The sequence below is a fragment of the Gobio gobio genome (assembly GCF_949357685.1).
Source record: "Gobio gobio genome assembly, chromosome: 5".
Taxonomy (NCBI): domain Eukaryota; kingdom Metazoa; phylum Chordata; class Actinopteri; order Cypriniformes; family Gobionidae; genus Gobio; species Gobio gobio.
The window spans coordinates 1,795,407-1,821,430 of NC_137101.1; the positions used below are offsets into that span (position 1 = coordinate 1,795,407).

The following is a 26,024-nucleotide window of genomic DNA, read 5'->3' on the forward strand; positions in this document are numbered from 1 at the left end:
TGTTTGTGTTTGATTGTATATGTGTGTGTGAGTGTGTGTGTGTGTGCGTGATTGTGTTTGTATGTGATTATGTGTGATTGTGTGTGTGTGTGTGATTATGTGTGTGTGTGATTGTATGTGTGTGTGTGTGTGTGTGAGTGTGAGTGTGTGTGTGTGTGATTGTATCACACACACACACACACACACACACACACACACACACACACACACACACACACACACACACACACACACACACACACACGCATGTCTGCACTGTCTCTATTGGCTGAATGAAGCAGAGACTCACACTCCTGCCAGGACCTCGATGGAGCCGGTGTGTGAGCCGAAGTGTGTGTCGCACAGGTTCTCCAGCGGCTCCTGGAGGTCGATGTTGACGCCCCGCTCTGAGAAGTCCAGCTCACTGAACATCTTCATGTGAGGCGAAGAGAAGTCCTGCAAAACAAGCGAATCAAAGCCGGCCTCAGATTAGAGGAGGTGAAGCGTCTGGCATTTCCTGCGATTGTGCGTCCGGGGAGCGCACACACACACACACACACACACACACACACACACGGCAGGTGTGTGTGACGGAGGTTGTGTAACGCGTCGTTTGGCTCGTGCTCGTGTTTGTCTTGCTTTGATAATAATTAGAAATGTGCAAAACATACATTAAAATAGAACACAGTGTTTCTGTCTCGTTCTCTGGCACACATATATAAACATTCATAAATCAGGACACAATGAAAGAGGAATAAATAACTAAATGAGTTTATTTTGACTCCATTGGCAGATATTAGCTCTTGTTTTAAGCAGAAACGTGCTTAACGATTACCAACAGTAATGATGGAACAACTACAGTGTTTGAGGGCGGGGCAAAGAGAGGCTGTTCAGCCAATGAGGACCAGAGGCTGGCATTATGCAAATGAGCTACATTGTTTGTCGTAGGTTTGTAACAGGAAGTGAGACTGAATTACGGACGACTTGTTTCAGGGAGGAGACAATAAGGATTGAGTCTCTCTAAACCCCGCCTTTCCGAGAGTCTGCTCTGCTCTGATTGGTCAGATGGCCCAGTCTGTTGTGATTGGTCAGAAACCAAATGCTCATTAGCATATCTGAATCTCAGCTCTTGATACACAGTGATACGAACAGTAATGATGGAACAACTACAGTGTTTGAGGGCGGGGCAAAGAGACGGCATTCAGCCAATCAAGACCAGAGGCGGGGATTATGCAAATGAGCTACATTGTTTGTCATAGGTTTGTAACAGGAAGTGAGACTGAATTACTGACGACTCATTTCAGGCAGGAGACAATAAGGATTGAGTCTTTCTAAACCCCGCCTTTCTGAGAGCCTGCTCTGCTCTGATTGGTCAGATGGTCCAGTCTGTTGTGATTTGTCGGACACCAAACGCTCATTAGCATATCTAAATCTAAGCTCTTGATACACAGTGATACGAACGGTAATGATGGCATCGGCTACAACTACAGTGTTTAAGGGCGGGGCTAAGAGACGCTGTTCAGCCAATCAAGACCAGAGGCGGGGATTATGCAAATTAGCTACATTGTTTGTCGTAGGTTTGAAACAGGAAGTGAGACTGAATTACTGACGACTCATTTCAGGCAGGAGACAATAAGGATTGAGTCTCTCTAAACCCCGCCTTTCCGAGAGCCTGCTCTCCTCTGATTGGTCAGATGGCCCAGTCTGTTGTGATTGGTCGGAAACCAAACGCTCCTTAGCATATCTGAATCTCAGCTCTTGGTAACAATGGCGTTGGCTACAACTACAGTGTTTGAGGGCGGGGCAAAGAGACACCATTCAGCCAATCAAGACCAGAGGTGGGGATTATGCAAATTAGCTACATTGTTTGTCATACGTTTGTAACAGGAAGTGAGACTGAATTACTGACGACTCGTCTCAGGGAGGAGACAATAAGGATTGAGTCTCTCTAAACCCCGCCTTTCTGAGAGCCTGCTCTCCTCTGATTGGTCAGATGGCCCAGTCTGTTGTGATTGGTCGGAAACCAAAAGTTCATTAGCATATCTCAATCTCAGCTCTTGATACACAGTGATACGAACAGTAATGATGGAACAACTACAGTGTTTGAGGGCGGGGCAAAGAGACGCTGTTCAGCCAATCAAGACCAGAGGCGGGCATTATGCAAATGAGCTACATTGTTTGTCATAGGTTTGAAACAGGAAGTGAGACTGGAATTACTGACGACTCGTCTCAGGCAGTTCACAATCGACTCTTTCTTTTTTAGGAGATAATAAGGATTGAGTCTCTCTAAACCCCGCCTTTCCGAGAGCCTGCTCTGCTCTGATTGGTCAGATGGCCCAGTCTGTTGTGATTGGTCGGAAACCAAATGCTCATTAGCATATCTGAATCTCAGCTCTTGGTAACAATGGCGTTGGCTACAACTACAGTGTTTGAGGGGCGGGGCAAAGAGACGCCGTTCAGCCAATCGTTCAGGATTATGCAAATTAGCTACATTGTTTGTCGTAGGTTTGAATAACTGAATAACTGACGACACGTCTCAGGGAGGAGACAATAAGGATTGAGTCTCTCTAAACCCCGCCTTTCCGAGACTCTGCTCTGCTCTGATTGGTCAGATGGCCCAGTCTGTTGTGATTGGTCGAAAACCAAACGCTCATTAGCATATCTGAATCTCAGCTCTTGGTAACAATGGCGTTGGCTACAACTACAGTGTTTGAGGGCGGGGCAAAGAGACGCCGTTCAGCCAATCGTTCAGGATTATGCAAATTAGCTACATTGTTTGTCGTAGGTTTGTAACAGGAAGTGAGACTGAATAACTGACGACACGTCTCAGGGAGGAGACAATAAGGATTGAGTCTCTCTAAACCCCGCCTTTCCGAGACCCTGCTCTGCTCTGATTGGTCAGATGGCCCAGTCTGTTGTGATTGGTCGAAAACCAAACGCTCATTAGCATATCTCAATCTCAACTCTTGATACACAGTGATACGAACGGTAACGATGGCATCGGCTACAACTACAGTGTTTGAGGGCGGGGCAAAGAGACACCGTTCAGCCAATCAAGAACCAGAGGCGGGGATTATGCAAATGAGTTACACGTGAGACTGAATTACCGACGACTCGTCTCAGGAAGTTCACAATCGACTCGTTCTTCTAGGAGGCTATAACTTTATTTGATTTTTAACATCTTTTACATTCACAAACATGACTTCGGCATATATTAACAGTTTTAGTTAAGGATAATAACCCTGTAGAGACTCACCATGAGGACGGGCCGCAGAGAGAGCAGCTTCTGCCCCGTCCCGCCCCAGTCTCTCCAGTCTAAATACTCGCCCTCCTCCAGAAGGAACTGCTGCCCGTCGAAGCCCTCGCGCTCATATCCGACCCACCTGGAGTAAAGCATTCGTCAAACGACTGCATGTTTGTACTGGAAAGGGTGTGACTTTATCAGGACTCACAGGCCTCCGAGGATCTTCAGTGATTCCACACAGGTCAATCCGTGATGGTCCGGGTCGGTTCTGAAGGAAAACACGTCCCCCTGCACCTCCACGCCGCGGCCCTGCAGACCGGCCCGCTCGTACAACACGGCCTGGAAGAGAGCGAGAGATGAAGGGTCAGTGTAAAGCTGGAGATGACGCTGAAGCCCCAACAAAACTAGGCCCTAACCCGGCCCAACAGCTCATCTAAATGATCAGCCCGAGTCCGACTGGAGCCCGTGTTTTTTTTTTAATCCTCCCTATTACACATTAGTTGCAGCCATTAAAATAGTTCAGTTTTGTTTTTCTCAAATCATTTAACTTCATGTGATCCTACAAGAGTGATTACTGATAGGCTGCCTGCACACAAAAAAACACAAATCATCCACTGACTTTCAAAGCGGCTACGACTTTCTACTTCGAGGGCCTTGATAGAAATGTAGTGGAGTAAAAAGTACGATATTTTGTCTTTCAAATGTAGTGAAGTAAAAGTCATAAGTTTCCAGAAAAAATACTACTCAAGGAAAGTACAGATACTCAAAAAGTGTACTTAAGTACAGTACTCAAGTAAATGTGCTTAGTTACTGTCCACCTCTGCCGGCCCTAGGGGCGTAAAAAAGTCGGGGCCCGTCGGGCTCGGGCCCAAATGCAGGGCTCTACCCCAACACACCTTCACTGCGGTCGGGTTCTCCACTTTGGGAAGGCCCATGCGCAGGGGCCTCAACGAGCCCACGATCGGCTCCGCGAAACCCCAGTCCTCGGGAAACGGATACTCTCCGGCCTCCATCACTGCCAGCAGACCCTGGAAACCTGGATCACTGTAAACCAGCCACCTGCAGACGAGAAACCACAGCTGTCAATCATCAGCCGGCCAATCGCAGAGCAACCGTTTACTTTCTCTTTCTATTCCTGCTCACATTCCACCAGCAGCTCTTTTCCAGAGTAGTCCCTTTAAGAATGTTTACATCTCTGTTTCTTTGTAATTCTCTGTAAGTCTCTGTTTAACACGCACACACACTAGTGTTGTCACGATACTGGAATTTCTAACTTCGATACGATACCTAAAAAAGTATCGATATTCGAAACCATTTTCAATACCACAGGGAAAAAACGCTGCATATACTGTCAAACAGATATTTTTTGTCCGTCTATTGAAAGTCGAGGAAATAAAAAAAAATCTTCTTAGAGATCACTTTATATGATAAAGCTTTTTTCTCATATATAAACTTTGATCAATTACCATTACAATTATCTCACAAATATTTACTAACTAATTGTGTTGCAATAGCTTACATACAGCACAAGGAAGCTTGATTTCAAATTGAATTTAAAAAGACGAGTAAACTGTAATAAAATAAGAACAAATTACAAATAATAGCATAAATAAATACAATAGAATAAAGATACAAATTAAATAGACTGCTTTATTTTTTCAGGTAGGTCTAACAGTATTCAGGTAAGACACTGAATATATATAAAAAGCAAAGTAATCAAATTTAAAATAACATTGGATAATCTTCATTGTAAAAAGTTACACAAGTTAATCAGTCAAGAGCAGCAAGTGATCGTTTGTCTTTTTGTAGTTTGAATAATAAATAACTGCGGTCCCTTTAAGACCCGATGCACGCATGGATTCCTGTAACACACTCTTCCTGAACTAGTTACGACTGTGTTTACGTTAATACTCAAGAAGATGGGCATTGAGACATTTTTTGGGGGTATTGAGACATTTTTGGGGGGCATTGAGTGTATTTGACCATTAATAAGCTGGAAAAAGGAGCTCATTTTTGCACTTGTATGTCATGTTGTGTATGTATGTTATGTCAAGCATGTTAAATAATGCTAACAACATGTTAAACATGCTAACAATGTGTAAAATAATGCCAGCAACATGTTAATTTGTGTTAGAAAAATGCTAATCATGATAGTAAAATGAAAAATGCCTCAACATGTGAGCCAAAATGCTAAACATGTTAGCAAAGTGTCATGCTAACAACATGCTAATTCATGTTAGCAACATGCTAATGTTTGCAACCATGCTGAAACATGTTAACAATGTGTCAAATCATGCTACCAAAATGCTAATTCATGCTAGCAAAATGGTAATGTTAACAACATGCTAAAACATGTTAACAATATGTAAAATCATGCTAGCAAATTGCTAATGTTAATAACATGCTAAAACAAGTTAACAATGTGTAAAATCATGCTAGCAAAATGCTAATTCATGCTAGCAGATTCAGCATTTGTTAAATCACGTTACCAACATTTTAATTTGTGTTATAAAAATGATAATCATCATGGCAAAGGGTTAAAACATGTTAGCAAAGTGTAACGCTAACAAAATGTTAATTCATGTTAACAACATGCTAATGTTTGTAAACATGCTAAAACATGTTAACAATGTGTCAAATAATGCTAGCAACATGCTAATTCATGTTAGCTTTGTGGTAATTAACGATAACAAAGTGTTACAAATGTTTGCAATATGTTAAATCATGCTAGCAAAATAATGCTAAACCAATGGTAACAACGAGTCAATTTATGTTAGCAAAATGCTAATCATGATAGCAACATGTTAAAACATGTTAGCAATGTGTAATGGTAACAACATACTTATTCATGATAGCAAAATTCTAATGTTAACAAAATGATAAAACATGCTAACAATGTGTTAAATCATGCTAACAAAATGCTATTAACATGTTAAAGCAAATAAGTGAATTAATGCTTTACATATTTGCAAAATGCTAAATCTTGCCATCAACATGTTAAAGAATGTTATACACATTTGCAAAATGTTAAATAATGCTAGCAACATGTTAAAGAATGATAGCAACATGTTAAGTAATGTTAACAACATGTTATCAACATGTTAAAGAATGCTACCCACTTGCAAAATGCTAAATAATGCTAGCAACATGTTAAATAATGCTAGCAATGTGTTAAACCATGTTAGCAACATGCTATCAACATTTTAAAGAATGCTACACACTAGCAAAAAGCTAAATCATGCTAGCAATGTTTTTACATACTAATCATACTAATCATGTAAGCAAAACATGTTAAAAAAGCTTACAACATTTTTAATATTGTCAGCAAGGCAGCAACATGCTAATTCACGGTAGCAACGTGTTAACAACACGCTAATCATGCTAGCAACATACAAATTCATGCTGGCAATGTGTTTTTAAGTTCAAACTTTTATACAAGGCTCTGTCAAGCCAAGTTAGCAGAGAATTATTCCTATTTTCCCACTGAACCCAGACGTTTTGCCCTACAGTGGTGGGTTATGTGGCTTGTGATGTTGTTTATATGGCGCTGTGTGACTAATGCCTCTGACTCAAACACCCTCATAAAGCATAACACACACATGAATCATCAGGACTCTCGAGGTTATGTTTTCAAAGCGACCTTCCACAACACTGCCACTCTCTCAGCACAGATCCACACTTTCTACAGTGAGAGTGGAGATTGGTTATCATGCTATGAGGGTGTTCTGGGGATTTCTTTCTGCTTTATCAACACCCTGTTATAAACAGGAAGTGAATCATAACACACATTCCTAGTAAGAAGCAGTGCTTGAAGTGGAAAAAATAATGTGCCGGTACCCACTAGAGGGGGCGTGGCTTTGTTGGGGGCGTGGTTATGGGGGGATCTTTAACTCAATAACTCAAGTTAAAACTCTTTCTAACTTGTACTCAGCCTTTAAACTAACATATAGTTCTTGTAATTGTTTAACTATAGCATTTGTTACAATAAGGGTTTATTTACAAAGCAAGACCACAATAAATACGTGATAAACTCTAGTAAACGATCATGAGTTTAAAATGTTCGACTTTCTCCGTCGTGTTTTTCTACATTCTCAATAGAATTCAAATGGGACGCACATTTTATCATCAGCATCGCATACGGCTCGATATGCAAATCTTTGTTTGTTCTCGACGCGTCCGCACGAGCGCGAGGGTGCGGTCGTCATAGACTGTAAAACATTTTGTCTGCAAATCCAGTCTCTTGTTTACAAATGAATCCGCGGTGAAATGAAGCGAACAAACGCGCAACGTCTTACATTATTAACCCTTAAATGCATACCTTGGGTCTTTAGCGACCCGAGACATCATTCACTACCTTCCTCCTCATTCATTTTTTAAAGTTAGATATCAACCTTTTTAGTATTCCTCAATCAATCCATTTTAAACAATTTAACAAGAAAAAAATAAACAAATTATAATTGAATGCCTGTTTTTCCACTAGTTTTTTTGTCAAAATTGTATAGGGGCGCTAACGACCCGAGGTGTGTAAGATTGTACGCATTTTTTTATCTGCACAATAATAAATAAATCTATAATGACGAAATTAGTGCAATTCACCTTTATTCCACAAGGTGACAATGTCTGATACACAATGATGAAGTGACGTTTCACTCATATTTACCTCAGACAGATAACGAAACAATAATATATATATATAATCTGCAAAACTTGAAATGGCTCAGTGATTTGCTGCAGAGACAGCACTGAACGCAATCAAATATTAGTGTCACTGTCACTTGATGATCGATCTGGTGAAGGAAGCTGTCAGTGATCAAAATATTTATTTTGAAGACTTTGAAAATAAGTTTTGAGGATATGCGTGAGATGGCGAATATGAGGGAAATGCAGAATGTACTGGGACATGAGCTCTGACGAGGACAGTGATGATGGTATAAAACATCTGCTCGAACTGAACCCTTCCAAACTTCAAAAGGTAACGAAATATGTTTTATTTTATTCTTCTGTAATTGTTACTCAAATATCAGGAGTTTTATATATTATCACGACAGGAATAGATCTATCCATGCAAGATATAGATCCGGGTCGCTAAAAACCCCAATATGTAAGAATGTTTGGCAAAACAGTCATGCATTTAAGGGTTAAAAATAAAGTTTGACCGCATTCCTGATATTGGAATCCGAACTGGATTACTATTTTGTAATCTTCAACGGCATGTTTATGGCTTGGTAGCTCGATCCGGTTTAGAGCCACGTAGGTCTATTACATGTCATGTGCGAATCTGTGGGCGGGGCTACAGAATTAGGCGTTCTGTTGAGGCGGCGTTTTGTGGCTCTCTGATGTCACACGGATCCCTCGTTTGCTTTTATTTGACTAACAAGGACGTTTTCATTTCCGAACTTACAGGATATTATTATATCACGATGACCTTTTATATCAAAAGCTCAAGGGAAAGTTTGCTCAAAGGAGCAAAGAGGCGGGACGTGGGCGGAGCTGAGGCGATGACTAACAGACAGCAGATAAACGGCAATCCACCTGTCACTCAAAGTGGCCACGCCCTTAATTATGCAGAACTTTAACAGTGCGTTCACACCGGACGCGAATGACGCAAATAAATCGTGCTATTCGCGCATAGTTGGACGCTTGAACATTTTGAGTTTACTCGCTTCATTCGCGCGTGACATTCTCTTCACAACAAACGCTCAATTCGGGCTGTGTCATTCGCGCGAATCATGTAATTCGCGCCACAGAATGTCTATTTGCGTCTTTGCATTGACTTAACATGCAAATCACTAGCACGAAACGCGTCATTGGCGTCCGGTGTGAACGCACCATAAGGCTTTATATAATGTAAACGAATTAGTTATAAAAACATTCACCCCCTCACAGTCGTCATGAAGGGCAAAATTAGCCGTATAGACCAAAACCACAATTTGTCCCAGACTGTAAACATGTGTTCTTCTGCTGTAAATTTGGGCATTTTAACATGAGCTCAATGAGATTCTGCTCCTTCTGGAGCCGCTCTCTAGTGGCCAGTCGATGAATTGCAGTTTAAAGGAACACACCAACTTTTTGGGACTTTATCTTGTTCACCGTGTCCCCCAGAGTTAGATAAGTCCATACACAACATTCTCATCTCCGTGCCATAACTCTCTGACGCACCCACCGTTAGCCTAGCTTAGCACAAAGACTGGAAGTAAATGGCTCCAGCTAGCCTAGCTTAGCACAAAGACTGGAGGTAAACGGCTCCAGCCTAGCCTAGTTTAGCACAAAGACTGGAGGTAAACGGCTCCAGCTAGCCTAGCTTAGCACAAAGACTGGAGGTAAACGGCTCCAGCTAGCCTAGCTTAGCACAAAGACTGGAGGTAAATGGTTCCAGCCTAGCCTAGTGTAAGACCGCATGAATTCGCTCCAATGATCGGTAGCGAACCGCGGTGAAGGCCTTACGCGTTCAGTGTCTCAGCTGGAAGAATGGATTTGATTATAATATTCTTTATCTGACTCCATTTATCAAAGTGGTCGCATTTAGAAGAGAATCCCAACCGGTTGTTTGGTCATCTATATTTGGTAGTTAATCATACATTTGATCGTTCCGTTTTAACCCTTTGTTACAATTATAACGTTCCACATTGGAGATAGTTAATAATTACAGATTAATTCAGAAAGGATCAAAATGTAACAATTTATTAACAATCAAGTAAATGTAAAATGTCAATTACATCATAGACATAAATCTCTTCTAAAAGGAAACACAAATTCTGGTTATGGTTACACTTAAAATCGTTTCAAATAAATGTAAAACATAAACCATTAATTATGCTCTGTAGGCCTCTGCCTAGAATGTTACCTGTGAGATAGAGAGAGAGAAAGAGAGAGAGAGAGAGAGAGAGAGAGAAAGGGAGAGAGCTAAAGAACAGCTCTCTCCAGAGAAAGCCAGAGAAACCAAAGAGAGCGAGCTACAGATGAAATCTTCTTTTATCCTCTTCCCTGATGTCACCAAATTCAAATCTGACTCTTGTAAAACTGACCAATCAGACCAACCCGTGAGACATTTGAAAATAACCAATCAGACAAAACTTCCCCCATTGTATCAAAGGTGCGAAAACCTGTTGGCCAGCCGGCCAATCATTCTTTTGTCTTTCTAACTCAACCTGGCCCTTCTGATGGCGTTAAGGGGGAAGGGGTCGAGTCAATTTCAATATCTTGATCACGACGATGGCGGTTAACAGCAAAGCAGAGGATTTTGTTCCATTTCAAATATCTTTGATTATTTTCCACCTTACACTAGCTTAGCACAAAGACTGGAGGTAAACGGCTCCAGCCTAGCCTAGTTTAGCACAAAGACTGGAGGTAAACGGCTCCAGCTAGCCTAGCTTAGCACAAAGACTGGAGGTAAATGGCTCCAGCCTAGCCTAGCTTAACACAAAGACTAGAGGTAAACGGCTCCAGTCTAGCCTAGCTTAGCACAAAGACTGAAGGTAAATGGCTCCGCTAGCCTACTGCTCAATAAGTGACAAAATAACGCCAACATTTTCCTATTTATGTGATGTGTATAGTTACATCGTGTACTAAGGACAACGGAAAAGGAATAGTTGTGATTTTCTAGACCGATATGGCTAGGAATAACGCACTGCGTAATATCACTGCGCCGCTGCACTCATGGTACGGCAGAAAAGTTCCCTGATTACTACGCAGGAATGAGAGAATAGTTCCTAGACATATCGCTTTTGAAAATCGCAACTTTTCATTTTCCGTCGGTCTTAGTACAAGATGTAACTACACACATCACAACATGTAAATAGAAAAATGTTGGCGTTATTTTGTCACGGATTGAGCAGTAGGCTAGCTGGAGCCATTTACCTCTAGTCTTTGTGCTAAGCTAGGCTAGCTGGAGCCATTTACCTGCAGTCTTTCTGCGAAGCTAGGCTAGCGGTGGGTGCGTCAGACAGAGTTATGGCACGGAGATGAGAATGGTGTGTATGGACTTATCTAACTCTGGGGGATACGAGGAATAAGATAAAGTCTGCCTAAAGTATAAACAAGGCTTTTGGAGCGCGCTGATGAACGCACCTACAGTGATTCGCACGCCTCTTAATTAAACATTTGGGCGTCCGTTATAAAAGCGAGAAGTAGCGGTACGCAAGAAAAGGTGCAGGTACGCTTTGGTTAGTTCACCCAAAAATGTAAATTCTGTCATTAATGTCTGACCCTCATGTGGTTGGACACCCATCAGACCTCCGTTCATCTTCAGACACAAATGAAGATATTTTAGTGTAAATCTGATGCTCTGAAAGGCCTCCATTGGCTCAATGCACGGTTCACTCTCAAGACCCTTAAAAGGTACTAAAGACGTCGATACAAAGTCCATCTCACTACAGCGGTTCTACAATAACTTTATGAATCGGCGAGAATAGTTTTTGTGCGCAAAAAAACCCTAAATAACGACTTACATAGTGATGACGATTTCAAAACAAGACATCATGAAGCTACGAAGCGTTATGAATCAGTGAGTCGAATCATGATTCGGATCGTGTGCCAAACCGCTGAATCGACTCACTGATTCATAACGCTTCGAAGCTTCATGAGGCCGTGTTTTGAAATCGTCATCACTATATAAGTCGTTATTTAGGGGTTTTTTTGCGCACAAAAACTATTCTCGCCGATTCATAAAGTTATTGTAGAGCCGCTGTAGTGAGATGGACTTTGTAACGACGTCTTTAGTGTCTTTTAAGGGTCTTGAGAGTGTAAAGTGGCCTTTCAGAGCATCAGATTTACACTAAAATATCTTCATTTGTGTCTGAAGATGAACGGAGGTCTGACGGGTGTCCAACCACATGAGGGTGAGTAATTAATTAGAGAATTTTCATTTTTGGGTGAACTAACCCTTTAAGAGTAAAATGTAGAGGTGAGTACCGCCCCACTTCGAGCACTGGTAAGAACATAGTAAAGATGTGCATGACTTGACCACACACACACACACACACACACACATCCAACAACAGTGTCCAAACACACACCTCAGGAAACGTTCAAGGTCTGATCAGGGCGTGTTTGTAAACTTACAGACCGCTGTGGACTTTGATAGAGCCGGTGTTCTGAGGAAGGCTGAAACTGCCCACTTCCTCTGTGATATCCACATACTCAGAGCTTCTGCCCCGGCCAGCGGGCTCGGTGAACAGCTCAATCCGGGGAGGAGTGTAGTCCTGCACACACACACACACACACACACACACACACACAGCGGTCACTACAGTTTCTTTTGACCACTTCAGAATGCTTGCATATTTTAGAGAATAAGGCATATCTGAATTTAAAAGAGCGATCTACCCACATACATTGGAGTAAATTGATAGAAATGGTCTTATGTACAGAAAACACTCTATATTTTAACACAGTGGTGGAACATTGCATACATTCTATTGTATATATTCACAATTTTATGCTAAAAATATATAAAAAGTCATATTTTAATTATTTTTTAAATTAATTTGTTATTTGAAAATCTATCATTTTTAATCTGTTTGGTCAGTATCCCTTCAGAAAGTTTCCACTAGTTGTCATTAAACAGGGGGAAAAATATTTTCTTGATATCTCCTTACCAAAAAAAGTTATGGAGATTAATCTGTTTGTTCGCTTCACTTCACCGCGGATTCATTTGTAAACAAGAGACTGGATTTGCAGACAAATAGTACATCGGTGACATATCACAGTGTGGTTTGGCCATGCTTGCTCACACACATGTGAAAATGTTCTCACTTTGAAGCAAACAGCCTAAGGAACGAGCTGATATAGCATTTTAGGGTAGTAGCTCCACAACGAGGAAGTGATCCGAACAGGAATATTAGATTAGATTAGATTAGACTAGACTCAACTTTATTGTCATTACACAAGTACAGGTACAAGGCAACGAAATGCAGTTTAGGTCAAACCAGAAGTGCAATAGCAGCTTGACTCATGTCTTTGACTCATGTCTTTGCTTGTTCAAAGGAGTCATTTCCATCTTTGTGATTCTTTTGATAATAATGTTGCTGTAAAATGTTAGAGCGGTGAAATAAACCACACAATGATATTCTTGAGGGTGAGAGCTTTCATTTGATATATGACTTTGTGTGAGTTTGTGAGATATAAATATGAAATGTAATATTATTCATATGATTTTCTCAAGGGGGGGTCATTTTGGGGGGATTGAATTCAGACCGTATTATCATCTTCTATGTCACATAAATGCAAAAGGGATTGGGTTATCAAGAAAGCAATATTGGACCCCAATATTGGCAGAGCTGAAGTGGTTTTTAAAGAAGACAAGCGGTCACTTACTCTGATAGCCAGGCGAATTGAGCCAATGACCAAAGGCGTGGATGTTTCTCCGCCCTCTTCTGCCCATTGATTGGGCAGTTCGGTAACGCCTTCCTCTTCCAGAGCGATGCATCGTCCCTCAAACCCTGGCTTCTCATACAGTATCCAACTGCAACAAGCCAAAGCGCACCATTACATCTAAACCACTGAGACATTGATCTCCATAGAGGTGCGTATTTGCGTACTCACCATCCTCTGACCACTTTCACAGATATGACACTGGACAGTTGCATTTGTGTAGCATCAGGCTGGTCCCTGTAGAACTCAAAGGACTGACCCTTGAACTCGTGGTGCTCAAATATCACAATCTGACGGACACAAGATGCATTTAATCATCCCAGCACTTTGTGGACTTTGCAAGGGGGCACTTATTATTGCACGACTGGTAGAACAAGTTACAGTTGATGTGCTTATTTAAAGCATAAATGAAATTCCACAAACTTGGCCCTTGTTATGCAAACAGAGCAAGGCATGCAGCTTCTAATATCTGAGCATTTTTGTTAGGGCTCTTACCTTTGCAGGACGCCGATGGATTCCACGAGCAGTTGGAATCTGAAAGATAAAATGCCATGGCCATTTGTGGTTAGGAGAATAATGCAGGTAATTATTTTCCCACACAACAACAGTGTCGGCTCAGATACGGCCCACATCTGCCAGATCTGGGCCTGTCAGAAGTCAAAAATATGATTCAATGATGTAAAACGGACGATCAAAACTACGAAAAATCCCAGAGACTTTAATTGAGGGGAGGGGGGGTCAAAACTTTTGTACAATAAGACTTTTAGAGTATTTGAGCTATCGCTGGCTTCAAGCTTGACGACTATCCTAGGACAACATACTAAAACATGCTAATTCATGTAAACAATCTGCTAAACACGCAAAAACAAAATTGCTAAAACATGTTAATGTGTTAAATCATGCAAACAACTTGTTAAAAACTTACTAACAATGTGCTAAAACATGCTAGCAATGTGCCAATTCAAGCTAGCAACATGTTAAATCCGGTTAGCAACATGCTAAATAATGCTAAAAAAGACTAGCAATGTGCAGAGGTGGACAGTAACTAAGTACATTTACTTGAGTACTGTACTTAAGTACACTTTTTGAGTATCTGTACTTTACTGAAGTATTATTTTTTAGGGATACTTTTACTTTAACTTCACTACATTTGAAAGACAAATATCATACTTTTTACTCCACTACATTTCTATCAAGATCCTAGAAGTCACAAGTTGTTTCTGTAGCAGCTTTAAAAGTCAGTGGATGATTTTTTTTCTTCTTTAAAAGTTTTTTTTGTTTTTTGCAAAATGTAAATGTCTGGGAGAAAGAGAAGCATAGACATATGGATGATTTTGAAAAAGCATGATGAAAGAGCTCAGTTTAGTCTGGTTTTTTGTGCCTCTGAGATGCCAAAGCACGAGTACTGAATAGAGCTTTCTTTTGCGTTTTTTTTCGCACTTAAACAGACCAATACACACACAATGTAAATTTTCATTTTGGAAAGTATTCATGTAAACAAAGTTGATTATGTCTTAAGTGAACGTAAACAGTTGGGGGAATATCGGATGTGTATCAGTGTATTCTCCCTTAAAGTGACAGCAGCTTTGTAAAGAGCTTTGTAACTTTTAAAGGGTTAGTTCACCCAAAAATGAAAATTCTGTCATTAATTACTCACCCTCATGTCGTTCGACACCCGTAAGACCTCCGTTCATATTCGGAACACAAATGAAGATATTTTTGTTGAAAGCTGATGGCTGAGAAAGGCTTCAGATAGGCCTCCATTGGCATTCAGTACATTTACACTCACAAGACCCATAAAAGGCACTTAAAATGTCGTTAAAAAGTCCATCTCACCACAGTGACTCTACAATAGTTTTACGATGCGACGACAATAGTTTTTGTGCGCCGGATCTGCGTAATATTCTCGCGCATGCGTCGTGGAGGCACACACGGAAGACAAGAACAAGTTGGATAAAGGTGTTATTTAGATTTTTTTTTGCGCACAAAAACTATTGTCTTCGCATCGTAAAATTATTGTAGAGTCACTGTGGTGAGATGGACTTTGTAACGACATTTTAAGTGCCTTTTATGGGTCTTGGGAGTGTAAATGTACTGAATGCCAATGGAGGCCTTTCTCAGCCATCAGCTTTCAACAAAAATATCTTAATTTGTGTTCCGAATATGAACGGGGGTCTTACGGGTGTCGAACGACATGAGGGTGAGTAATTAATGACAGAATTTTCATTTTTGAGTGAACTAACCCTTTAAGTATTTAAATTAGTTCAAGGTGGTCGTATGCTAGCATGTCGGATGGAGCATCACTGAAGGGCTTAAACCACCGTGCATTTATACAACAATGCAACAATAATAAAATAATGCATTGACAAAAAAAAAGGAAATGTACTTTTGATACTTAAGTACTTTTAAAAGCGAGTACTTCTGTACTTTTACTTAAGTAAAAATATTTTTTAACAACTTTCACTTGTAACGGAGTAATATTTGACCAGTAGTACTTTTACTTTCACTCAAGTAATGGAGTTGTGTACTTTGTCCACCTCTGGCAATGTGCTAAATAATGCTAGCAATGTGTTAAATAATGTCATGTTAATTCGTGTTAACATGTCAATCATGCTTGCAACATGCTAAAACACATTAACAATTTGCTAAATAATGCTAACAACATTCTAATTAATGCTATCAACATGTTCAATTATGTTACCAACATATTAAATAATGCTAACAACGCAGATGTGGCCCGGATCTGAGCCGACACTAGTCAAAAATATGATCCAATGATGTCCCAAAGATTTTACCCTGTTAAAACTTCACTAAAACCCCTAAACGCGATGGGTAACTGATCCGACTTACGCTTCTTGTAAAACCGACGATCAAAACTATGAAAAATCCCATCAAATTTCATTGAGGGGGGGGGGGGGGGGGGGGGGGGGTCAAAACTTTTGTACAATAAGACTTTAGAGTATTTGAGCTATCACTGGAAAAGCTTGACGACTATCCCTGGACAAAATGTTAAAACATGCTAATTCATGTAAACAATGTGTTAAACATGCTAACAACATGCTAAAACATGCCAATTCATGCAAACAATGTGGTTAACATGTTATCAACATGCTAAAACATGTTAATGTGTTAAATCATGCAAACAACATGTTAAAAACGTACTAACAACGTGCTAAAACATGCTAGCAATGTGCCAAAATTCAAGCCAGCAACATGTTAAATCAGTTTAGCAACATGTTAAATAATGTTAACAACTTGCTAAAAAAGGATAGGAATGTGCTGAATAATGCTAGCAATGTTTTAAATCATGTCATGTTAATTAATAGACTTTAATTGAGGGTGGGGGGGACTTTTGTACAATAAGACTTTTAGAGTATTTGAGCTATCACTAGCAAAGCTTGACAACTATCCTAGGACAACATGCTAAAACATGCTAATTCATACAAACAATGTGCTAAACATGTTAGCAACATGCAACATGTTAGCAATGTGTTAAGTCATGCAAACAACATGTTAATATATGCTAGTTTTGTGATAATAATGCTAACAACATGCTGAAAAAGGCTAGCAATGTGCTAAATCATGCTAGCAATGTGTTAAATCATGTCATGTTAATTCATGTTAATACATGCTAGCTTTGTGATAATAATGCTAACAACATGCTAAAAAAGAATAGCAATGTGCTAAATCATGCTAGCAATGTTTTAAATCATGTCATGTTAATTCATGCTAATCATGCTTGCTAACAACATGCTAAACACTTCAGCAATGTGTTAAATCATGCTAACAACATGCTAATTCATTCTAGCAAAATGTAAAAAACATGCTAGCAAAGTATTAAATCATGCTATCAACATGTAAAATAATGTTATCAACATGTTAACATACATTTGGGAGTTCTCTCTGAGGATTAGCTGGAAGGATTTGGGATGCTGGAAGTTGAGGTGCAGGTGGAATCGTAACTTCTTGGGTTTTTCTGTCGGCTACATCAACAGCTGTATTCAGATCCACATGACCAGGTATTGAAGCACTTTCTCGAGCCACCTAACCAACCAAATACACACAAACACTGAAATATGTGACATGTGTGACATGCTTGCACAGTCATAGACTGTGAACAACACTATAGCCGCGTTTCCACCGCAGGAACTTTCCCCAGGGACTCGACCGCAGGTACCAGGGTCTAAATGTCCCCCTCAGAAAGTCCCTGCTCACGAGGTAGTACTTTTTTTTAAAGTTCAGGAACTTTCGGGGGTGGGACTTGGGCGCATCACACAGCTCACGCAGCATTTTGATTGGTTAACTCCATGCAGGATTTTATTTCAACCACCATTCTTTAAAGTCTTCGGTGCGCGCAATAAAAGTTTGTTTGCTATTTAAATCAACAATGGAGTTTAAGCAAGGCCGTAACCATGTCTTGAACATAGGGGGGGACCAATTTTTTTATTTTTATAAAGCATAAAGAAACAGAACAGTGAACGAAATTCTAGGTCTGATTCTAGAAGGGAAAGAATCCTTTTGGAACTATTGGCAAACAATATGTGCATTAATTTGAGTCAAATATATTATCAGCCCCGCATTAGTGAATAAATACATAGATCCGCGGTTAACGTTCGAATTCCCTTGTGGTCTGGTGGTAGAATTTTTGTAAACCGTGTCAAAGGTTCTGGGTTCTAATCCGCTCTCACATCGTTTTTTTTCTTCTTCATTAAAATCAAAGAATTTCAAATATTGGGAGGGGAAGGGCAATTTGGCCATTTCTAATTTTTTTTTGGGTGGGGGGGGGGGGTTCTCCACATAATGGACTTCAATGGGAACCAACGTTTGAAGGTCCAAATCAATGCAGTTTCAAAGGAAGGGCTTCAGAGGCTCTGACCGATCCCAGACGAGGAATAGAGTCTGATCTAGACAAACCATCAGACATTGGTGTTGTTCTTCTTCACGGCGTATGACGTCATCACGTTGGAAAGGTCCCGTGACGTAGGTGGAAGTACCGTCCCAGTGCCTCCAACTTAGAAAATGGCTGATGGTTTGTAAACCTCACTCCTCTGATCTCAAGAGATGATCTAGCGACTGACGCTAGAGATTGCAAGCTGTAGCCTGGTCTGGGATCGGACTCTGAAGCCCATCCTTTGAAACTGCATTGATTTGGACCTTCGACCGTTGGTTCCCATTGAAGTCCATTAAGTGGAGAAAAATCCTGGAATGTTTTCTTCAAAAAACGTAATTTCTTTTCAACTGAAGAAAGAAACACATGAACATCTTGGATGAGATGGGGGCGAGTAAAGTATCATGAAATTTGCATTTCGAAGTGAACTAATCCTTTAAGCTTATATGTGGAGGACGAAGTCCAGTGGGAACTGGAAACTCGCGTGCAGTCCTGCGCCACCGGACTAATCTTCACGGTAATTTACACCATGATGGAAACGCAGACAGCAACACGTCTGGGGTAAATAAAGTTCCTACACTCTAAAAAAAAGGTTCTATATGGCACCAAAAATGGTTCTTGGCTCGTAATCATAGGGGAACCTTTTTAAGTGCTATATTACCAATTTTGGTGATTAAGGTGCTATATAGCACCGCTACCATATACAGAACATGTTAAGATATGGTGCTATATAGCACCAAAAGTGGTTCCTCTATGATTACGACGAAGAACCATTTTTGGTGCCATTTAGAACTTTTTTTTTTGGAGTGTAGGACAAATTGTTCCGGGTAATTTCGGTGGAAACGCGGCTTATGAGAAACACTAACTATAAATGTGTGTTGTTGCTGTGGTCAGTGTGATGAATGAGGGAAGACTGACCAGTGGGTCGATCTTATTTGATGATTGGCTGGTTTCAGGCGTCTTTTGAAGAAATTTCTCCAGTAGACTGGGCAATTTGATGTCCTCAAAGGAAGGAAGTGGTGGAGCAGCTGTTATCATAGTGGCAATGGGGTCTACTGGAGTTGTTTTCAGGTCAGGCATCAAGGTTGGTCCATCAGGTTGCAGAACAACATCAGAACCGGTCTGGATACCGCCGGGAAGTGGTGGTGCTTTACTGTCTGTTAACACGGAGACTGGAGGGTCTGCTGAAGTTGTTGGGGTAGGTCCATCATCCTTAGTAGGTTTTAGGACAACCTGGGGAGTAGTCTGGGTACCACCAGGATGTAAAAGTGTATTAGTGTCTGTTAACATAGTCACTGTGGGGTCTGTTTTGAGGTCAGGTTTCATGGTAGGTCCATCGTTATTGGTGTGTTTTAGGACAGCTTGCGAATCAGACTGGGTATGACTAGGAGTAGGAGGAGAATCAGTGACCCGGGGGTCGGGAGAAGTTGTTTTCAAGTCAGGTGCTTGCGTAGGTCCGTCTTCCTTAGTAGGTTTTAGAACCTGGGGAGTAGTCTGGGTATCACTGGGAGGTGCATTAGTGTCTGTTACCGTGACTGTTTGGTCTCTTGAAGTTGTTTTGGGCTCAGTTGTCGGGGTAGCCCCATCTTCCTTAGTAGGTTTTAGGACAACCTGGGGAGTAGTCTGGGTACCACTAGGATGTAAACGTGTATTAGTGTCTGTTAACATAGTCACTGTGGGGTCTGCTTTGAGGTCAGGTTTCATGGTAGGTCCATCGTTCTTGGTGTGTTTTAGGACAACTTGCGAATCAGACTGGGTATGACTAGGAGTAGGAGGAGAATCAGTGACCCGGGGGTCAGGAGAAGTTGTTTTGGGGTCAATTGTCGGGGTAGGCCCGTCTTCCTTAGTAGGGTTTAGAACCTGGGGAGTAGTCTGGGTATCACTGGGAGGTGCATTAGTGTCTGTTACCGTGACTGTTTGGTCTCTTGAAGTTGTTTTGGGCTCAGTTGTCGGGGTAGCCCCATCTTCCTTAGTAGGTTTTAGGACAACCTGGGGAGTAGTCTGGGTACCACTAGGATGTAAAAGTGCATTAGTGTCTGTTAACATAGTAACTGTGGGGTCTGCTTTGAGGTCAGGTTTCATGGTAGGTCCATCGTTCTTGGTGTGTTTTAGAACAACTTGCGAACCAGACTGGGTATGACTAGGAGTAGGAGGAGAATCAGTGATCCGGGGGTCGGGAGAAGTTGTTTTCAAGTCAGGTGCTTGCGTAGGTCCATCTTCCTTATTAGGTTTTAGAACCTGGGGAGTAGTCTGGGTATCACTGGGAGGTGCATTAGTGTCTGTTACCATGACTGTTTGGTTTCTTGAAGTTGTTTTGGGGTCAGTTGTCGGGGTAGGTCCAACATCCTTGCTAGGTTTACCATACGGGGTAAAGCGGCAATCACTCTTTGCTAGGACTTCCTCTACCAGGACCGGTTCGGGTGATTCTGCAGCTGGCGCCAGCTGTGATTGTGGAGGTGGTGTAGACCCAGGAGCATCAGTGGGGGATAACAGCCCATCGGAAGGACACTCCGTGGGGCTTAAAAACTCCATGCGTCTCCCTTTGCTGGAGCTGCGTAGAATGCTAACAATGGAGCACCTCTCCAAACGAGACCTTGTGTTAAGTGGTTCTGTTGTACTTTCATCTGATACGGTCTTCTCTTTTTCTCCCTCTTCCTGTTTAGACTCCTTCCTTGATCTCTGGAAGATCATGGACCGAGTGAGGATGCTCTTGCGCTCCGGTCTTGCCGACTTTGGTTTGGTGTCCTTCTTGTCCTCTTTGTCGGGACTCTTGGATATCGAACTGGAAGGCAGATCCAAAATGAATCCCTTTCTTTTCCTCAAGCCATGCTGAAACTCATCCGGATCAAAGGGTTTCTCGTACCGGTCTTCTCTGATGGCAGGCAGGACAGACGGAGGGGCTTGCAGGCGATGTTTGTTGTGTTTCCGTTGGGGAAGATTGAACGGCATTGCTAGCCTTTTCACATTTGCAATAAAGTCGTCTGGGTCGAATTCTCCCGACGTATCCCGGTTGGTCTTACCCACAGACGTGCTGAGCTTAGGTTTTGGTTCTGAAATCAACTGTTTCTTCCTTATTGGACGTTCCACATCGAGCCAGCTAGACGGAGAATCCCTGTTCTGGGAGGAGCTTCCAGGTGCAGAGGGGATTTGTGGAAGGAAGAAGGGTTTGGGAGTAAATTCCTTTTTTCTTGTGGCTGGATCTGTAGATTTGCCGGAGGGAGATGGGGAGATCTTCTCTTTGGTTGAGGCATGAGGAGGCAAGATCTTTTCCTTGATTGATGCTGGTGGTAATACAGACTTTTCAATGGATGAAGGAATTGGAGTTATATTCTCTCCGTTGGTAGAGGTTAGTGGGAAGGAGGATGATGCAGGTAGTGGCGATGTCCTTTCATGTTTGGTAGTCTTATCATTGGAGGCTGTTGAATCGGTTGTGGCTGGAGGTGGAACGTTTTCTTTAGTAGGTTTTGCAGGGGTGGTCTTTTTATTAGTTGAGGCTGGTAAAGTGGAGGTTGTCTCATTGGTTGAGGCTGGTGGAGGTGTGGTCTTTTCATTGGCTGATGCTGGTAGAGGCGTGGCCTTTTCATTAGCTGATGCTGGTAGAGTCGTGGCCTTTTCATTAGCTGATGCTGGTAGAGGCGTGGCCTTTTCACTGGCTGATGCTGGTAGAGGTGTGGCCTTTTCGTTAGTTGAGGCTGGTAAAGTGGAGGTTGTCTCATTGGTTGAGGCTGGTGGAGGTGTGGTCTCTTTATTAGTTGATTCTGTTGGAGGCGTGGTCTTTTCATTAGCTGATGCTGGTAGAGGTGTGGCCTTTTCATTAGTTGATGCTGGTAAAGGCGTGGCCTTTTCATTAGCTGATGCTGGTAGAGGTGTGGCCTTTTCGTTAGCTAGAGGCGTGGCCTCTTCATTAGCTAGAGGCGTGGCCTTTTCGTTAGTTGATGCTGGTAGAGGCGTGGCCTTTTCGTTAGTTGATGTTGTTGGAGGTGTGGCCTTTTCATTAGCTGATGCTGGTAGAGGCGTGGTCTTTTCATTGGCTGATGCTGGTAGAGCCGTGGCCTTTTTATTAGCTGATGCTGGTAGAGGCGTGGCCTTTTTGTTAGTTGATGCTGTTGGAGGTGTGGCCTTTTCATTAGCTGATGCTGGTAGAGGCGTGGCCTTTTTGTTAGTTGATGCTGTTGGAGGCGTGGCCTTTTCATTAGCTGATGCTGGTAGAGGCGTGGTCTTTTCATTGGCTGATGCTGGTAGAGGCGTGGCCTTTTCGTTAGTTGAGGCTGGTAAAGTGGAGTTTGTCTCAATGGTTGAGGCTGGTGGAGGCGTGGCCTTTTCATTAGCTGATGCTGGTAGTGGCGTGGCCTTCTCATTAGCTGATGCTGGTGGAGGCATGGCCTTTTCTTTAGCTGATGCTGGTAGTGGCGTGGCCTTCTCATTAGCTGATGCTGGTGGAGGCGTGGCCGTTTCATTAGCTGATGCTGGTGGAGGCGTGGCCTTTTCTTTAGCTGATGCTGGTAGAGGCGTGGCCTTTTCATTGGCTGATGCTGGTAGAGTCGTGGCCTTTTCATTAGCTAGAGGCGTGGCCTTTTCGTTAGTTGAGGCTGGTAAAGTGGAGTTTGTCTCATTGGTTGAGGCTGGTGGAGGTGTGGTCTTTTCTTTAGCTGATGCTGGTAGAGGCGTGGTCTTTTCATTGGCTGATGCTGGAAGAGGCGTGGCCTTTTCGTTAGCTGATGCTGGTGGAGGCGTGGCCGTTTCACTAGCTGATGCTGGTAGAGGCGTGGCCTTTTCATTAGCTGATGCTGGTGGAGGCGTGGCCTTTTCGTTAGCTGATGCTGGTGGAGGCGTGGCCTTTTCGTTAGCTGATGATGGTGGAGGCGTGGCCTTTTCATTAGCTGATGCTGGTAGAGGCGTGGCCTTCTCATTAGCTGATGCTGGTAGAGGCGTGGCCTTTTCATTGGCTGAGGCTGGTAGAGGCGTGGCCTTCTCATTAGCTGATGCTGGTAGAGGCGTGGCCTTCTCATTAGCTGATGCTGGTAGAGGCGTGGCCTTCTCATTGGTTGACGCAGGCACAGTAGAGGCGGTCTCATTTGTTGAGGCTGGTTTAGCGGTGATCTTTTCACTGGCCTGGTCAGACTGACTGGTAGATGCTTCATTGGCTGTGATTGGCTTCTTTTTCTCTGAGCGCAGAGATAGATTATCATTACCGGGTGGTATTTGAGTGTTTTCATGGCTAGAGCTAAGAGTTTGTTCTCCAGACTGTTCAAGACAGACAGACAACTGATCTCCTTTCTCTACAGAGTTGAAGTCTCCGTTTACTTTGGATGTATTTTCTATGCTAGTCTTTTGTTCTGGCTGTTGTAAATCCCTTTTACTGGATGCTGTCCGCACCTTCTGTTCTTCTCTGCTCTCTGATTGGCCACCTCTTTTGGGATCGCCTCCATCTCTAGGCGGAATCTGAGGTGAAATTATAGCATCCATTTTATAATTTTGTGTCTTTACCAATGCAGGTTTCGGGGTCCTACTTGGAGAAGCATCGTTTTCTTTACTCTTATAATTCGGCTTTGAAGGTCTTTCTGATTTTGGGTCATTTCCAGGGGTATTTGTCGCTTCATGCACACACGTAATGGTGTCTTTGTCAGGTAAGACCAGCATATCTGTCTCACTCCCTCGGTTCCACATGGCATCTTTCCTAGAGGATGCAGCGCTGCTATTGGCTGAGTCTTTAGAGTTGGCCGCTCTCACGTCCTCCTCCGGGGATGGTGGTTTCTCATCTTTTGTCACAGATGGATCCAGTTTCCCTGACTCTCCAAACAATGTGTTTACAATTGTGTCTCTGTTCTTCTCTCCCCGCTCTCCTTCTTGAACAGGCTGTTTTTTGTGGGGGTTTTCCCCAATGCCTGTCCGCTCTATAGTCACTTCATTTGAGCTGTTTAATGCTTTGGAAGCACTGCCCTCAAAGTCATCCCTGTTCATTTCTTTGAGACCTTTTGTGTCCATATGTGGAGTCTTTTGTAACCTCTTCGAGTCAGTGTTTGATGTTGTCTTCATGCTTTGCATCAATTCTTCACCGGATGTGCTTTTCAAACACTGGTCCGTGGTGTTTACGTCGTCTCCTGCATCTAGAAGATGTTTTGGGGGTATATTAGGGTCTGTGTTACCTTGACCCATGTCTTGTTTGTTCTTGCTGGTTGGGCTGAGTGGTTGAGTTGTGTCTTTGCCTCGTCGTTTTTTAGATCGCGAGCTTGTCCGGTTTGGCGATTTCACCTGCGGGGTTTCGTCAGTGACAGGACAGCTCACTTGATCCAAATCTCTATCCCCAATGTTCGAGTCACTTGTGCTTTCTGACAGTGCAGGTTTGCTTTGTGTTGCATTGTGGGATTTGGAGTCTGTTTGATCTGTGGGTTTGGGTTTAACCTCTCCAGAACAAGATGCTTCAGTACGACCAGTGGTTTTCGAATGTCCTTCGCTCGATGCCTGACCAGACGACAATGTTAATTTCTCTCCTCCTGCATTGAAGTTCATCGCCCTCTCTTTAACCGTCCGCTTCGGCGGGGCAGAACCGGACCGCGGTCCGCCGTGTTCTGTGAGACGAACAGCCACATTTCGAGCTGGAGAAATATCCAGATGCCGCAGGTTCCTGGAGCTAGGGACAGTTTTGGTCGGCCCTCTTTCAAACAGACTGATCTTGTCTGCGATTCGGCCCTTTTGATGGCTGGCCTTCACTTTCGTGCCGTCCACTTTGTCCTCTGGACATCTGTAAAACAACAAACAGTAAATGTCATCTCTATGATGTTTACTTTATTCATATTAGCATCCCTTATGAGTGCTCAAAATAATGCATTGGTTTGAGTAGAGCCAACTCAAATTAACAAATGTAACCCTGGACAACAAAACCAGTCATACGGGTCCATTTTTGGAAATTTAGATTTATGCAATGAATAAATAAGCTTTCCATTCATGTATGGTTTACTAATGTATAGGACAATATTTGGCCGAGATACAACTATTTTGAAAATTATAGTGGAAAATCTGAGGGTGCAAAAAAAATCTAAATATTGAGAAAATCGCTTTTAAAGTTGTCCAGATGAAGTCCTTAGCAAACGCATATTACTACACTAAAAATGCTGGGTTAAAAACAACCAAAGTTGGGTTGAAAATGGACAAACCCAGCAATTGGGTTGTTTTAACCCAGTGAACAGATTGTTTTAAACCAGTGATTGGGTTGTTTTAACCCAGCAATTGGGTTGTTTTAAGCAAACATTTATCCCAACCTCTGGGTTAAAACAACCCATTCACTGGGTTAAAACAACCCAATCACCGGGTTAGAACAATCTGTTCACCGGGTTAAAACAACCCATTCACTGGGTTAAAACAACCCAATCACTGAGTTAAAACAATCTGTTCACCAGGTTAAAACAACCCATTCACTGGGTTAAAACAACCCAATCACCAGGTTAAAACAATCGGTTCACCGGGTTAAAACAACCCATTCACTGGGTTAAAACAACCCAATCACCGGGTTAAAACAATCTGTTCACCGGGTTAAAACAACCC

General features: G+C 42.3%; 1 protein-coding gene across 1 annotated transcript in view; it reads right to left on the reverse strand.

The window, feature by feature from the left end:
- The window catches only part of crybg1b (crystallin beta-gamma domain containing 1b), a 56,957-nt gene that overhangs the window by 18,307 nt on the left and 12,626 nt on the right, over window positions 1-26,024 (reverse strand). Inside the window, exons 3-12 of the mRNA XM_079817006.1 lie at window positions 19,401-25,224; window positions 17,483-17,638; window positions 14,090-14,128; window positions 13,766-13,884; window positions 13,538-13,685; window positions 12,284-12,423; window positions 4,120-4,282; window positions 3,432-3,562; window positions 3,236-3,362; window positions 290-435 (exon numbers count right to left, since the gene is read on the reverse strand). Coding sequence (XP_079673132.1) covers window positions 290-435; window positions 3,236-3,362; window positions 3,432-3,562; window positions 4,120-4,282; window positions 12,284-12,423; window positions 13,538-13,685; window positions 13,766-13,884; window positions 14,090-14,128; window positions 17,483-17,638; window positions 19,401-25,224 — 6,993 coding nt within the window. The remainder of the gene's footprint in view (window positions 1-289; window positions 436-3,235; window positions 3,363-3,431; window positions 3,563-4,119; window positions 4,283-12,283; window positions 12,424-13,537; window positions 13,686-13,765; window positions 13,885-14,089; window positions 14,129-17,482; window positions 17,639-19,400; window positions 25,225-26,024) is intronic.